The sequence below is a fragment of the Anomalospiza imberbis genome, chromosome 1 (genome assembly GCF_031753505.1).
Source record: "Anomalospiza imberbis isolate Cuckoo-Finch-1a 21T00152 chromosome 1, ASM3175350v1, whole genome shotgun sequence".
NCBI lineage: Eukaryota > Metazoa > Chordata > Aves > Passeriformes > Viduidae > Anomalospiza > Anomalospiza imberbis.
In genome coordinates, this window is record NC_089681.1 from 116,378,328 (window position 1) to 116,395,584 (window position 17,257).

The 17,257-nt window shown below is 37.8% G+C and overlaps 1 protein-coding gene across 7 annotated transcripts in view; it reads left to right on the top strand.

The window, feature by feature from the left end:
- TBC1D5 (TBC1 domain family member 5) overlaps nucleotides 1-17,257 on the top strand; it is a 317,263-nt gene that overhangs the window by 153,695 nt on the left and 146,311 nt on the right. For all 7 annotated transcript variants that reach the window (XM_068207556.1, XM_068207547.1, XM_068207565.1 and 4 more), the window contains one exon: nucleotides 7,645-7,711. In XM_068207556.1, coding sequence (XP_068063657.1) covers nucleotides 7,645-7,711 — 67 coding nt within the window. The remainder of the gene's footprint in view (nucleotides 1-7,644; nucleotides 7,712-17,257) is intronic.

Consider the following 17,257-nt stretch of genomic DNA (forward strand, 5'->3'; position numbering starts at 1 on the left):
AGTGCAGTGCACTTAATTCTTTAGCTGAAGGCACAATTTGCAGTTGCTGTACGCTGCTCCGAGCGCGCTCCGTTTAATCATTTGAAAGGATGACTCGAAAGCGTTGGCTGCGCGGGGGCTGCTCTGCGCGGGGCCGGGCTGGGGCTGCGCGGGGTCCGGCGGGGGCTGCGCGGGGCCGGGCTGGGGCTGCGCGGGGCCGGGCTGGGGCTGCGCGGGGTCGGGCTGGGGCTGCGCGGGGTCCGGCGGGGGCTGCGCGGGGCCGGGCTGGGGCTGCGCGGGGTCCGGCGGGGGCTGCGCGGGGCCGGGCTGGGGCTGCGCGGGGTCCGGCGGGGGCTGCGCGGGGCCGGGCGGGCCGAGCCCGCGGCGGGGGCGGCCGGGCCCGCCCGGAGCCGGCGGCAGCCACGGCCGGCGCTTCCCAAACTCTGCAGCGCCCTCTCTCGGCGCCGCGCGGCAGCGGCCCGCTCCCCGCCCGCATCCCTCGCGCGGAGTGCCGCAGCTCCGCGACGCTTCGCTTCTTAAACGTGTGCCTTATGTGCTGAAATCTCAATTTGCCGTATGTTTTCGGGATTAGTTCTCCTTCTATTTTCATTTTTTTTCTCTCCTCCCGCTGCCTTTTTGGTCTATCGGCGGACCCAAATCAAAAAGCTTCAGTCGTCTTAGGCTTTTTGTATTTTGTTTTATTTTTCCTTTGCTGCAGAGATCCTGAAGACTTTCCAAGCTGCATATTTGGTGCTGTAGAAATACAAATTGTCTGCTCTTTTGTAAACCTTTCAGTTGTCAGACTGTTCTCTTACAAAATCATAGAGGAGCTTGGAATCGCCCATGCTAAAATTAAGAATTTATAACTGTATGGAACAGATGTTTTCATAAACATTTGCTATAATTAATTTCAACTAGGGGATTGAAGGAACAAAGCAGTTTTTCCCTCTTCAAAACTTTATTGCCTTTTCCCCATGCAGCAAATTCAGAAATCTTTGCTTTAATATTGTTAATGAAACAAATTTACTCCTGTTTGGTTTTCATTGTGTAAAAGCAATGCTTATTTTGGACAAGATACGGGTCATTGAAACAACGGAGAAATACCCTGAATTTCAAACATTGCATATAAAGGCTTAAGATACAGAGCGTAAGTGTTTAAGGTGCTCATTTCTGAGACCATGCCTCTGTAGTGTCGATTGTGAGAGATGCCTACGTGTTAGAATAAATTTTATCGAGATCAGTCTGATGAATATCTATCTGTGGAGTAAACAGTGCAAAGGAATTTTATGTTTGAAGACTTGTGAACCTTGCTGTTAGAAAAAGCAAAGGAATCTCATGGTATTATATATAGTTTTAATGCATAGTAAAATGCTTATTGTATGTTGATTACCCCTTTATATTCACAATAAAGGACTGCAATCTGTTAAGCAATTTTTTTTTTGTTGTTTGTATTATATGACGAACACATTTTGACTAAAATTATTCTTTCATATTTGTATTGTCACTATTTTCAGGGGGATATTGTTTGGAATTTATAATAGTTTATGGCCAGCGTTTTGATATTATTGTGAAGAAGAAAAAATATCCATGCTTTATTGTTCTGTTTTTTACTAGTTTTTGTATATTATATCAATAACATTTCAGAAAAAAAATGTTTAAAGTTTTAAAAAAAGAACAGCTTAATTGTTTTACACCTGAAAGAACCGGTGCAGCTGCAACGATTTTTTGAGCAAACTAGAATTCCTGACTGATCTGTCATCTATAAAGTGTGCAAAGAAAAATAGGTAGCTGTCATTAAAATTACATTTCAGCTTTCAATAACCATTTAATGAGTAGCGTAATTATATAAGTATGGTACCTCAAGTACTTCACTCAATAATTAAAAATAATCTCATCTTTAAAGTGAAAGCGCTATAATTATTATTTGACTTAACCAGGACCACTGTTGTGATCTCCAGTGGCACCTCAGATTGTTCAAAGTGGTTTTGAAAGTATAAATTAAAATTGGATAAATCATTAAATTATTAAGCTTTAAATATGCTGAAAATTAATATAGCTTGGAATTTTGAAGTCATGTTATAAGAATTGACAACCTCAGACTGCAAGCATAGAATTGTGTTAAAAATTGACTTGTCTCTAATCATAAAACACTGCATTAATGATCGAGTGTTTATATCAACTTAAATTTTCCCAATGTTAAATACATTTTCTGCTTTAACAACATTTTAACCTTTGATTAGAATACAAAGAAAAACATTAAGCAGAGTGCAAACAGGTCAGCAGAAGGATCTGTCTCCATTATGACACTTGTAGGCAGGGAAAGGCACAGTTTGGTTACCTAAGTAGGATCACTTTTATCACAAAATCCTAAACTGCCAGCCATAAAACCCTTTCATACGTGCCACGGGATTGGTAAATTGGTTTGCACTATATAAATACATGTGTGCCCACATTCAGACATGTGTGTGTGTGTGTATACATGTGTGCAGAAATATGGATACATTTAAAGACAATTCCTCAGTATCAAAGTATATTTTCAAAAGAAAAAAAAAGTTCAGTTTGATTTTTTTTAATTAGGTTCACAACAATCAAGCAAGGCCCTGTCGCTCAAGCTTCTTGGCTTCGTCGACTTGCAGCTGGTTAGGACAGTATCCCACCCGTTCTCTCTAAAAAGTCCAGTGCTGAAATTTTACATCTCACAGGAAATTGCTGTTTTCAAGACATAATGAAAGAGATGAGGGAGAATGTCTGATCCTGAGGAATGATGCATCATTCTTCACATGCTTTTTTACTCTTGCTGAGCGCATGCTTCAGCTCAGTGTTCATTGTGCCTGGAGCATAACCAGAGTGTCTTCCCACCTGTGAATTGGGGCTTTGAAATGCTGTCCAGTTTCTTCTTATTACCTGAAGTGCAAACTGTGCACTGCTCCTTGAAAAAGCTCCTCTGTGAGAAAGTATCCTATCAGTTGAGTCACCATCCCTGGAGGTATTTGAAATACATCTGGTTTTTTTTAAAGATGTGGCACCTGGGGACATGGTTTAGTGCTGAACTTGGTAGTGCTGGATTAGTGTTAGGCCTTGATGATCTTACAAATTTTTTTCAGCCTAAATAGTTCTGTGAGTCTATCAGTGTAATAAGCAGTTAAAAAATAAAAATACAAAAAATAGTGTGAAAGTTTCAATCAGGCTTCTTGTTAAAATTTCTACATACAGTTTTCAGATAATCTTCAGGAAGTGAAGGCATCTTCCTTATTCTGGGTTATTCCATTTTATGCTATGCCTATAATCTCAAATACGTTCTTGACAAGATTAACAGTCACTGCAAGTGACAAGCCCATGTGTTATGGGTGAATCTAGTACCCTAGACAGTGTACAGTTTGTAAATCCTTCTCCATGCATCTTAGACGTCTAAAGAAGCTACTATTTGAAATGTCCTTTTTTTCTTAGTTAGGGAAAGAGTCAATTTTGAGTTACACAACTTCTCTTGAAACAGCCTTCAGCTGTGCCCAGCAGTGTCAGGTCCCAGCTGCCCAAGTCCCAGCTCCCTTTAGCCCTTGGTCTCTGTGCACAAGAACAGGCTTCACTGAAGTGAGGCAATTTCAGGAAAAAGTTCTCAGGAGAGGGAGTTGCTACAGTTAAAGAAGGAGCAATCCAGGTAATTTTCAGGCCCTTTGGAAGGATACAGCCTTATTTTATTATTGTAATAAAGTTAGTAACTGCTCTAGTGCTGAAAGCCATACTTACTTTGATACAGGTGCTTGTTACAGTATTGCTCATTTCCCTTCTCTTTCCTCTGAAAGTGTGACAAGATTTATTCTACCTTTTTCCCCTAGCTTGTGCATTTGAAGTTAGGAAAGCTTTTCACAAGGTCTGTGGCAGGGTTACTAGAGCATCCTGTGTTTCTCTAACAAAACCCTTCTTCCCATAATTGAGTTTCAGAAGGAAATTAAAGATTCGTATGATACTGAATCATTTTTTTAAAGGGGACCACAATTTTTGTTACTAGCATCATGGGTCTTATATTCGTAACTGTTTAGTATACATCCCACTTTTACCAGAAATCTGGGTCATTATCAGTGTAGAAGATAGAAGTGGTATATCTGTTCTACTGAGAGTTCACCATACTTTTCAGGAGGAGTAACTGGAACTTCCAGGGCATGGATTCCCACAGCTTAATGTCATTAGTTAGTGAAGGAGCAGTCTTATTTGTCCTCTTTATCACTAACTATGGAAACGTAATAGGATTTGCTAAAAAGCCTTTTGGATAAAACTAGGTAAAATTTAGGGAGTCTTCTGTTAAGAAAATGAATACTTTGCTCTTTGCTTTATGATTTTTATCACTTTCAGTGAATGACATCATAATCACCTTTCAAGGTGTCATAACAGACATACCCATCTTAAAGGGGATAGAGCAAGGGAGCAATCACAGAAGGGTCTGTTCCATTAAATCCTGTGTTTGAGAGCTGAATACACCTAGCCCTATCTATTTTTGGTAGCTGCTGCTAATGATATGATAAAGGCAGCAAAAGCAGCTCACAAAAAGGTGCCCAAACAGTAACTTGTATGATTTTGAGATTTGTTAACAATGGGTATACAATTAAAAATGCAAAGATATTTTGGCTATCATTTAAATACAGGAAATTATTGTCTCCAGAATAAAGTAAGCTAGAATTAGAGTAGTTTGCGAAGAACAGCTCAAGGGATGTAGCAGACCCAGGATCCCACTAACTGTGGGGATCCTGGTAAAAGAACGAGTATTATCCTTGTTTTCTTTGCAAAGTCCTGTTCGCTCTTCAAGCAGGACATATGATTTTGTTGAAAGATGATAAAGTCCATGCATTTTTGAGATAGTCTTAAAGTTCATTCTTCAGAAAGGAGGAGGATTATGTTGCTATTCTTGAAAAGACATACTTTTTCAGAATATCAATTTAGCATTGTGAATAAGGTGGATTTTTTTTTGTAATCTGTCTAGTCTGGTAGGTGAATGCTTAGTTTAAGTATAAATGAAGTGCAGTAGTGCATTCAGGACCCATTTTGATGTGCTGTGTCCCTGCAGCGCTTGCCCTCTATCACTGCACCTGGCCATATGGCTTTAACAGAGACTGAACATAGTTCAGTCATTTCTCTGAATGCTCAGGATCAGATGTGGAGATGGGTAATATATGAAAAAGTGTATTACTGAAAATTGTCCCAATATGGGAGACTATTTTACAAGATATGAGAAAAAAAAATGAACAGATGGCTATTAATAACGGGAGGGTCGGCTTCTGGATGAAATATCTGGTGTTGTTAATTTACTTAAATTTAGTAAACAAAAAGCAGATTGATTAAGTAGGATTTCCATTTTCAAAATAAATGGAGAGAGCTAATTAGTGAAATCAGCTGGACTGAGTGATTTTAGACTAAGATGTTGTAGAGATTTGGGATTTATTTTAGACAAAGGTGCAAAAGTTAATAAAAAATCCTGCATTCCAAATTAGATGAGAAAAGAAATACTTGGAAGTTCTATGCCAAAGTGAATGATTAAGTATGATTAAGTATGTTTTAAGGAATGTCTGGAACAAGCAAAGATCCTCAAAGAAACAGAAAAACAGCTTGATCTGCAAAGAAGGCCACATCCTGGATATCAGAAAGTGTGGTCTTACAGCGACAATCAGCAAAAATCAAGTTGAATCAGATCATAAGATGAGAATTTAAATACACAGGAAAATATTACTTGACTATGTAAAGAAGCTTGCTAAGAAAGAAAACTAGAACCATTCTGCAGTGTGAATGGACAAATGATACAGCTGGATAAATGTAGTCCAGCTCTGGTCTGAAAAGAAAAACATTCAGTTTTCAGTAAAAATAGAATTTCAGGAAAAGGCCTGAAAATAAATCAATAACATAGATGAGTGCATTGGGTAGATACTGTGAATTAACAGAGCTAATAATCTGACTTGCAGAATTCATGAATATTGACAAATGCTGCTGCATGGAACAATTTTTAGTACTTTAGTTCATGACTGATGAATGGAAATATCGTACCTGTACTCAGATTAACAGGGGAAAGAAAAGTGATAGCGAAGCACCTGCATGAGCTGACCATTATCTGTGCAGGGCTTTAAAAAAGTTTTTAAGAAAGAAGTAAGAGAGAAAAGCAAAGCAAATTGCATAACTTTTATTGCAGGTTTTTTTTCTTTTTTTTTTTTTTTTTTTTTTTTTTGTTAAATGGGACATTGTGGCCAGCTAACCTGCTTGCTTTTCAAAATACACATTCAGGAAATATATTCAGTCTGTCTGGATCTCAGTAAACCATCTGATGCAGTGCCACAGAAGATGCTGTGAAATAGAAAGGATGGGGATTAGTGAAGTCTAGTAATTCTAGAATGAATAGAGAAATGTAAATTTTAAAGAAAGAATTCTTTTTTGTGAAGCTTGGGGTCGAACCAGTCTTATTCTATATTTTCATTTATTGTTTTGACACAGAATGAGAGCTGATAGACTTTTATTAAGTAAAATTATTGGAAGGTAATATCTAGTGCCAGTGCAAACAGAGTATTCAGGCAGGACTGGTCCTTTCTGAAGAAAAGAGGACTGCAAACAGCATGACATTGTATGAACTACAGTATTGCACTAGAAAGATTTTTTAGTGTAAATTTAAAACCTTTTTTCGTGAATAAAAAATGGAGAGTTAATGTGCAGGCATGTTTGGTTAAGGATGGTTGTGAAACTGCAAGATGGAGTGGCACGAATGTCATCTCTATCGAGCAAGATTAATTTGATAGAGAAGAAAACCACTGTCCAAATTATCAACTCTGAACTTTTAGTTATGCTGCCTACAGCTCCTGTCCCTCCTTTTCCATGTGCAAGAAGGACTGAGTTAAAGAAAATGGGTAATACGAAGCCTCATTTAGAAAAAAGACTGCAAGAACTTGATTTCAGTCAGCAGAACGGAGAACAGAGTTGTGCAGTGCTACCTCCAGATTAACTAAGGAGGCACACAGGGACATAGAAGAATTATCAAGCTAAATGACAGTGCAAGAATAAGCAATATAAAACAGGACAAGAATAAATTTGCTTTGAAAAATGCATGACTCATGGCTTTTAGCAGTCTTTCAACAGACGTAGTTATAGAAGGAAAATTTCCTTGTAATCCTTGATTTCTAGCAACATCACTGTTCCATGTATCAACAACCCACAGGATGTAAAATAATATGTTTGGCAGATATCTTAATAGGTACTTTCATGGAAGCTTTGAACTTGTGCTATGACAAAAAAAAGCAAAACTGATATCACAAAGTCGGCTTGGAATTTTTCACAAAATAGATGAACTTTTAGATTTTTTTACTTAATGTTGGTAAAATCAAGCTCATCTACTAATATGGTGTACTTCTGTAACCCTATACTAGTTAAATTGTGTTTAATAGTTTGAGAAGAGCCTCAATCAAAACTTCAAGTGAAATGAAGTATCAGATTTTCAGAACTTTCAGAGTCCAGTTTGAACTTGGAGGCTAGTTAAGATGGCTGTAAGAATTTGAAGCAGTAAAGTTGAGATTTGTCTATGTAAGCTTAGGTGAGTTTTGTTGTGACTGAAGTTACCTTATATGGTAAAATCAGTTGCAGTTGTCATCCATATCAGAGTTTGTCTTATAACAAAGGTGTTTTCTCTTATTTTTGTATCAGGAGGATCAAATGAAAATGGAAGCACACCCCCCACCTCAGATTCAGATGGAACTTTTATTTCTTACAGGTTAGTAATTTTTTATATTTATTTTCTAATTTTAAGAAGGTTGATTACAAGAAGCATAATCTATTTAAAGCAAAAGAACAGGTTGTATACTTTAGGAGGATTGTGGAATTGAAACTGGAACAGTTAACAAAAGAACATGAAGTATTTAATTAAGGAATGATCTAAAAATTTGTTTTCTGGATTATTTTTTTTTCAGAAGTTGTTCAAAATGCTTAACTGGTGAAAGTACAAGATATTTGAAAGCCTAAATATTTTTAAGGTTGTTTTTGGGTTTTTTTTTCCTCCAAAGTATTCAATTAAATAAACTCACAGCAACTAAGCTAAATGTTGAAATATTCAACTCACCAGTGATCACCTTTCTGATCTTCTCCAAAGTAACTGGATTTATGGAGCACATGAAATTCTATTTCCTCATTATTTCATGTCAAAAACTAAAGCCAAGATTAGTTAAATTTGAGATTATTTGACAGGAAAATAATATTTAAATTTTGTTGGCAGTAAACACCAGTTAAAAAAACTTTTTTCAGCAATGTCATTGAGTTTTAATCTTGCTTGGGTACATACCAGAGGGTGTCTTGTGCTTGAAAGCACAGAAAGTTAATCAGCAGGTGTATACTTTCATCTTCCACCCTGCAAAATACTGACTCTGCTGCAAAAAATCTTTTTTCCTTGTGACTAGTAAATTAATAGTATGATTTGTGCTAACCAGAAGGATTGCATCTGATTTTCATGTTTAAGTGTGGTAAAACAAAACATGCTTACCACATGATTATTACATAATCATTTAGTGGACTGTGTTGGTTGGCATTTTCTTCGGTTTTGGTTTGTGCTCTCTTGGAATCTCTACTTCAAAGAGGTGCAGTCAGGCAGGAGGAACCTGCCTGTTGGCCTTGTCCTGCTTGCAGCGGGCTGGGTGGGGAATGCTGCACTGTGGCGCAGGGAATGAGCTGTGCTGGTCACGGGGAGCCTCGGGCGTGGGGTGGCAGGGAGGGACACAGTGCTGGAGAGCCTGTTGCAGTCTGGAGACAGAGCCATTGCCAAGGAGAGCAAGGAGCAAACAGCCTGGTCTTGAGCATGTTGAAAAGAAAGACTTTTTGTAAGGACCTAGAGGGAACAGCAAAGAGTTTGCTGCGATTGAAACACCCTGAGGAAGTTTCTGGACTAAGAGCAAGGTTGGAAAAAAGGGTGTGCCTGCAGGGACAAAGTGGGACTGGGGTGGGTTGATTTAGGTATCCTTACAATTTTCTTTATCCTGATAGGTCGACTCTAATGAGACCTAATTTGTGATGATGTAAAACTCTTCGAGGGTGTTAGCATATTCACTTTGATAAAATATATTTGAGGGCTCTGCATGACTCTGTTCCTTGTCATATTCCTGTTTTCTGCATGCAACATACTAAGTTAAAAGAAGGGCCAAAAAATACCAGCCAGGATAATCTTCATGTTTTTCAGGTGAGAAGCATGCGTAGATGGAGAGACCACAAATCAGTCTCTCAAAAATAGGCAAGATAGAATTTAACCAGATCAGCAAAAGAAAGTTGAGCGCACTCTCTGCCATTAAAGTCAGGAAACTTATTCCTGACAATCATCAACTCAAGAGCACTAGCTGTTGTACTTGCCAAGTGGCAGCACTTGAAGAAGCAGCCAGCTTTAGCTAAACTTTGGTTCCATGAGAGTGTGAGCTGTGGAGCTGGGGTCTGAGCCCTTCTTCTCACCCCTGCTCCACTCAGGCAGTAGCACTCATCTCTCAGGGAGCTAGTCCAGGGAGCTAACCCAGCCCAACCTGTTCATTCTTCCTTGGGAGAGCTTTCTGATGACTTCCTCCTGCCAAAGCTTCCCATGGCATCAGAGCCAATGCAGGGAATGTAGTTAGCATGGACAGCCATTGGGAGGACAGAGCATGGTACCTTTTACCTAAATCAGCCTAAAGCTTAGTGACTCTTTAATGCTTCATAGATTAAGTGGAGGTTAAAGCTGGTCTTTGTATCTGTCTAATCCTTAGTACAAAGTGCATATAATAAATACGACGTTGGCTACAAATTCCACTGAAAATGCTCATATGCTATCAAAGAGCCCAACTTGGGAAACTGAAGTTAATTAGTCTTTTAAAAGGAGCCCCATATCTCATTGCCAAAGTATTATTGATGTAATTAAAGGCAAAATAGTAAAAAAGATACATATGCGTGTATGTGTACTGGGGAGGTGTGTGTGTATACATATATATAAAAGTAACTTCGGATTTTTCATAGTTGGCAAGCTATCACCATTATTTAGCAATAGTGCTTGAGATGTGAAATGTGTATTTGTTTCTCAGTGGCAAGTAATTCCTATGATCTAGTGAAACTGGCTGTAAATTTGATAGTTGGGTTGGATATTGTTTTGATAGTTATAGTTCTGGACTGCATGTTAAGTAAAATTGAACATCTAGCACCTTATGAAAGATGAAAAGTGAATCCTAAACTATCTTGAAAGGTAATGATGGTAAATGGTTGTTATTTATTTAAGGACTCATTAGAAATTTTGACCTATTTTAGGATACTGTCAAGGATTATTGTTTTAGTAAGTTAGTAATTTGGTAAAACTAATGAGGGTCTTGTTTACCAATGCATTTCGGTCTATCATATTTTAAAAAGACCAACTAATGAAATTTTGCCCTAAAAGAGGTAAGGACATCTTTGAATCATGGTAGATGTCATATATATGCAGAAGATTAATACATAAAAAATTGTATTGAAAATTTTCTCTGAAAAAAAATTGCTTAATATTTTGTCAGTAATAGACCTTTACAATTTCATTAGAAGAGATGACTCCAAAAATATTTGAATATTGGTAAGTTTTGCTATTAAAATGCTCCTTAAAACATTATTTTTACCACAATAAAAAATAAACCCCAGTAGAAGTTCCTTGATTTCCACATTTTCTGTTTAAAGGACAATTTGGTACTATGCAGTGCAAGACTCCCAAGTGTATGTGTTAATAAAGGATGACCTATCATTATTCTTTGATATATTTATGATGCTCCAGAACTATTTGTATGGTTTTATTTTTAATATGAAGGCATCACCTTAGAGTTTGTGACTCTTGCTTGTGTTGATCACAGCACAGATGTAATGCTGCATGTGTTCAGATAATGAGCATTTCCCTTTAGGTCATAAAATTTGTAAGTAATGTAAGTGAAAAGCACATGTGACTGGCATATATTTCTAAATATTCTTTGAGTTTGTGAATGCGTCCTGTCAGGTCACAGAGAATTCTCTAGCTGGTCTTTATGCTCAGATGGAAGTACTTTTTGTGTACTTGGGAAGGAGCTTTACTAATAATAAATTACGAAAATTATTTCCTAGAAGTATGTTATCAAAATTAGAAGTTCACTATTGGAAACATTTGAACAAGGATTTAGAAATATAATAACTTTCAGCTTTTAAATGTTAGAAATTAAGGAAAATACTTCAGCTTTGCTCTACTGTGTTATTTTACTGCTGTGGTTAAAGCCATTTTTGGATGTCCAAATGGGCTGGACTTCACCAAAAGGAAAAGTAAAATAGATGTGGGTCTTTAGTTTCAGTATCTGCAATGCAGTGCCACTGGAAAGTAGAAATACTGTCTTTCTCCTCCCTTCCCAAGGGCAGCTGACCTTCTCCTCGCCAAAGAGGTGAACCCCTTGCCAGCACATATGACTACAGACTATTACATTAATCTGTTTAGCCTCAGTACCAGCTGCTTGCATGTTTTTAATTATCTTATTAGATGGTATAACAGTGACCTATGAAATAAAATGAAGGTGAGTATTTTTTAACTTTATTTTACAGGCTATTTTTCTAAATATATTTTAATGACCTAATTATGACTTTTAGGGAGAGCCATTGATGCAGACATTCAATTTGGCTGATAGAATCTAACATCTCAAGGACACTTATTTTCTTTCAAGGTGGATCCATACATTAATACTTCTTCTAATAAATATATAGCCTAAAAAAGCTCACTTTTCATACTTGTGTATGAACTTTATGATTCAGAGACCCATGACTGCTGTGTTGGATAATTTCTTAATACATGTCTGCACATATATATAAGTTTAATTCTTACCCCACATATCAAGATAAAGTTTGTTCCTCTGTGGCTTAAATTCCATGACAAATGATGATTGCTCAATGCTGTGGGTTGTGTAGACAAGGTGTATTCCTTCTTCTGTTCATATTTCAAACAGGCAGAGGATCTCGCATAAGAAAGACTTTTGTATTCCATTTTCTCTCCCTGACTTCTTACAGATTCTGCTTACCAGATGTTTCCTTCCTTGATGCAAAAAGGCAATGTGGTCCTGCTGGCTGAGGCGTTTCTTGTGTGCCAGCCAACTGCAGGCACTGAGCGTACAGAAGAAAGACGGCAAGGGGTGCAAGCTGTTCCTCCTTGGTTATTCCCGCTTCCAAAAGTGGTGCTGAAACCACTTGGCTTGCCCTTTGACTTTTGTTGGCAGTTGAGCCAGAAGTGGCTACACAGCCTCTGTCCTTACATGTTAAACATACTGTGAAGATGTGTGCAACTTACATACCTCCACCTTAAGGAAAACTTTGTCTTAGGCTATTAGGAAGCAGCCCTTTTCCATCTACACAAGCCTAGGTAGTCTTGTTCATACACAGACAATGTTACTTCATTGTTTTAATTTTAAGCCACTCCTGTGCAATTGTGGTCCTATTTTTCCTGATTTTGTTCACTGTATATCCACACATAATCAAGAGATGTAAAGAACAAGCTTGTTTCTGTGGGTTTTTCAGTTATTTTGAAATAAGAAAAATTGGGCACAGAAAGCAATGCAGTGAAATTGTCACTGCCACTTCACTCTACTCCACAAGGAGAATTCACAATGTTTGCATCTTTTCTTTCCACAAAGTAGTAAAACTGGCATCCATGTTTATTTTGTCTTACCCTAAACCATTTGCTAGACGCTGTTCCAGTTGATGCCATTTATGTGAAAAGAGGCCTTTTCAGTGCGAGTTAATTTTGTCTGGGAGGGTGTAAACTCTCTCCTTGATTCTTCTGAAAGATCATGTTCATAATGTGCTAAGGATCTTTCTCTGGATGTGGTAGTCTGTGCCAGTATTCTCATTTTGTCAGTGTTTGTGATGCTGTTAGGAATTCCATCTTGCAAATCTCATTTTTCCAGCAAGAGAAAAAGACTGTTTGCACTAATCACAGGTTTCCTCCAACAAGTTCTTTTTACTCCAAAACCTGGAAGATCACTATCGTACCCATTAAAAGCTTAGAATATTTCTGATTTTCTCTGAATTCTTTTAAAATTACGTACCTATTTTTTCCTTTTAAGGAGACTTACATAATTTCCATCTCTGTCTTGTCAAATTTCTGTTATTTACTTCTTCCATTCTGAAGAAGCTGATCCTTGCTGCATTCCTTGCCTGTTGTCCTCAGGAACTGGTGAATCATGTCATAAGACAAGGAAGAATAAATTGTCATTAAGGAACTGAAAACCTATATTCAGTATACTCTTTCTAAGATACAAACATTTCAACACATATAAATTTTGTATTTTTTTAAACTTTTCCAGTGGAAATTATACTACTTTCTAAAGACATAGAAATGGCATAGAATATTGGCTTGCTTTCTGGTTTAATGCAATGTAATAGGGAAAAGCAAATTTAAGACATTTACTTAAAGCTTGAGATGCTTTTGACAGAGAATCAGAAAGGAAGGATTGAGTTACTAACAACTTTTGTTGGTAGAATACTTTTTTTATGGATTGGCTGCAGGAAGGAAAGACCTAGATTGTGAAGAGAGACCATGGAAGAGAGAATGGTAATTTCTAAAATCCATGGAATGCAAGTGAAAATTTTAGTTCACTCTTAATTTATTTTGTTGTACTTGAAAATCATTATATATACCACTGACACCACAATCAACTCATGCCATATTTTCCCTTACCAATGTTTAAAGTGATTTTCATTATGAATTTATTTTACTTTTTCACTCTCAATAACCTTCAGACTTTCATGGCAACTGGGAGATGGGACTGAGGACAGGGGGGAATTTTCAAGAAGGATAAGAAGGAGGATGCAGGGAAATGGGCCAGTTAGCCACACCTTGGCCCCAGGGAAGATGGAGAAGCAGGTAATATGCTGGGGGCTGGAAAAAGGACATGGGGGTCCTGGCAGGCATCAAACTGAACATGAGTCACCACTGCTCCTTTGCAGCAAAGAAAGCTAATAGCATCCTGGGATGCATTAGGAGCAGTGCTGCCAGCAGTTCAGAGTTAATAATCCTTCCCTGTAATCCATACCTGGAATGCTGTGTCCAGTACTGGGCTCCCCTTTACAAGAAAGACATGGGCATACTGGAGAGTGCTCAGAAAAGGGCTGCTAAGATGGTGAAGTAACTGGAGCAGCTCTTCCATGAGGAAACACTGAGAGAGATGGGAATGTTCAGCCTGGAAAAGAGAAGACTCAGGGCATCTTTTTGAAATCTGTGAGTATCTAAGTGAAGGGTAGAAAGGACACAGAGACAGGCTCTTTTCAGAGATTCCCAGCAATAAGATCAGAGCTAATGGCCACAAACAGAAGCAGATGAGGTTCCATCTGAGTATCAGAAGACTCTATTACATGTGGTTTTTAGTTAGATGATTTGTAGAGCTCTAGCCTTTAACTTCTGTTCTGTCCTGCAGGAAGCTCTTACCTTTTCTCTTCCTTAATGAATGCATGTTTGTATAACAAGGCTGCATGCTTGTGAACACACACAATTCACAAAGCTCTGCCTAGCTGTGGGTATGAGCAGAAGGGTAAAACAGGAGAAGGGAACATGTCGTCAGGAGAAGTAGGAAGTAAATGTTCTACATGTGCATGCAAAGGATTTCAAAGGTATTGGGGGATTTTAACTAGGCAGCTTTGAGCTTGCAACTGTCAAACTCAGTTACAATACAAAAATAAAAATAGTTGAACATAATACCTACTTTTTTTTTCGCCATTCTTTAAATGTATGCATGGGTAATGAGTAGAGGAAAATGAGCTGGTGAAATGTAGACTTCGAAATGGATGTAACAAGAATTCTTCTGTGAAAGCTGAACTGGTAAAGGGTTGAAAATTATGTGCTTTCCAAAGACCAAACCTGGCTCTTTGGCCGAGAACTGCCAAGGCAAAGTGGACAATTTGGAATATGGAGAAAGGTGTCTTAGGGTTCTGCATCAGACCTAGTGCTATGAGGAATGGTGCTGGCAGAGCATCTGCTGCCAGTGCAGCCTTATTTCAGTTCCCTGAACTGTGCTGCACACACACTGTAGCTTAAAGAGCATAGCTAACTAATAACTTTATTTGCTGGAATGTTTGCCTTAAGAAAGTGATTTTACCTTTCTTCACGCAAACCTTTTTAACTGTATGTCAGCCAAAAGTAGATGAAACCTGAACTGTTTAGAAAAATCTGCCCTTTGAATGTTCAGCCTCCCAGCAACACAGCCATGCATATTCACACTTACATGGCTGTTAGCTCTGCCACGTATCCTGAGGCAGGACTTTGAGAAAAAGAGGAAAATAAATGTATTTTCCAAACAGACTGATAAGCCTTCACATTAAAGCTGTCAAGTGGATTTTCAGGGTAGCAAATAGAAATCTGTGTGTTTCAGAAATATTTTTTTTTAGAAACTCTACTTCTTATTACTTTATACTACCTTTCAATTGGGTTTTTTCCTCTGTTTTTATAGAATTAACTCTGTCTTTATTACATTCCTGAAGGTTGCCTTACTTTTTTCTCAACTGTTGATTTTATGACATAATAAATAATACAAACTATCCATGTTTCTTGGATTTATGCAGTATGTTTGAAAGGAATTGTTGCCTCTATTTAAATATTTAAATATAGGTACTTGATGTTCCTATCAATAAAGATCTCATATTGCAAAACATATGACACAATAATTTGAGAATTGGTTTTCTTTCTGATGGCCTGTTCAGTAGCCTGTTGCTTCATTGAGTGCCCCTGAGGAGCCAAGTTTGGGTCTCAACATTTTAAAAAGCACATTCTGAAGATGAAAACCAGTATAAAAATGTGAAATTGGCTTTTCTAGAAGCGTACATGCCATTGTTTTAAGATGATTTTGCCAATACTAGCAGCGCTGCTCAGAATTTTCTTTGGATCTCTCTGAAACTATCCATTTTATCCTTTAATATTGGTCTAGAGGATGGAATAAACTTGAGATTTAGATTGAAATCCTAAATATGTATGCAAATGTTTCAGTAGTATAGCAGTATTCTTCCACAGACTGAGGAATATTCTCTGTTATTCAAATGCTGTTGTAACAGCAATAGACAAAATAATGATACACACTATCTGATGATCCAGTAGTTACTGGTTTCTCTGTTAACTGCTGTTTCACCTGAACGTCAATTATGGACAATAATATTTACCTGGTAGATCTCAGCCCCTGCAGTTCCAGACCTGAATATTTTGCCCTTTTCAGTGACATAGATTGTAGTTCCATGTGGTTCTTCACATTTTTACATCTCTATGGGTTTTAGTGTCTTCCACAGAGTTTTTTTGTTGTCTGAACATGATGGTATGAAAATACTTCTTACACTAGTTTTAGACTTTGGCAGGATCTGCATTCATACATTTTCCCAGCTTTATCCTCTAAATCAGTAAATGCAGAAGCTAAGTAGCAGTGATTGCTGTTTCTGCTATACCAGTCTCCCTCAATTGTATTTCTTCCTCTTCTGAACAGACTATGTACTTTGTAAGGAGCTTTAATAAGCTATCATTGCATTCTTCTGCATATCTATGCTTGATGTATTGGGTTTACCATTATGCTGGAGATGGAAATTTAGCAGCAGAGCCAGAGGCAGGTGTTCTGCTTCTGCTTATCAGTGGAAGAAGGTTTTTGTTACCTCTCCCCAACATGCACAAGCTCAATGTTGCCTCAGTAAAGCTCTTGGAACTATTTAAATTTGAGTTATTTCCTAGGAATATTGTTGGATTATTGATGTTCTGCATTCTGAAGGAGTTTATAGTTGCTTGTTCCTCTATAGCTGAGCAACAGTGGGATTCCAGTGACTTTTACTAAGATGTTAGACCTTAGAGATTCACATACCTTTTCAAGAATGCTATCTAAGTGCATGCAGAATTTTACTTAGACTTTCTGGTGCAAAGTCCTGCTTGTTGTGATCTCTACTAACAGTCAACTGAGAGGAACATTTCTGTTCCAAACTTCAGGCTTCTGTATCTGAAAATCTGATGCTTGTAACTGCCTTAATAAGAATCATATCCACAAATCATATCCTGTTGAAAAAAAAAAGAAAAATAGACTTCTACATATGGTTTGCTCAGAGATCAACCTCATAAGAAAGAAAATGTGTGTCTTAGAGCAGACCCCAGTATACAATTCTTTGGCAGAGAGATTTAAACTCTTGTGGTTATGACATAAGTGCATGTTTCAAAAGATGGATAGGAACAGATGAGAACTATGAACAAATCCTGCAGAATTAATCTCTTCATTGATTTGCCTGCTTTTTCTTTCATACATATTGAGCACTTTTCCTGCTTTGAAGTAATGCA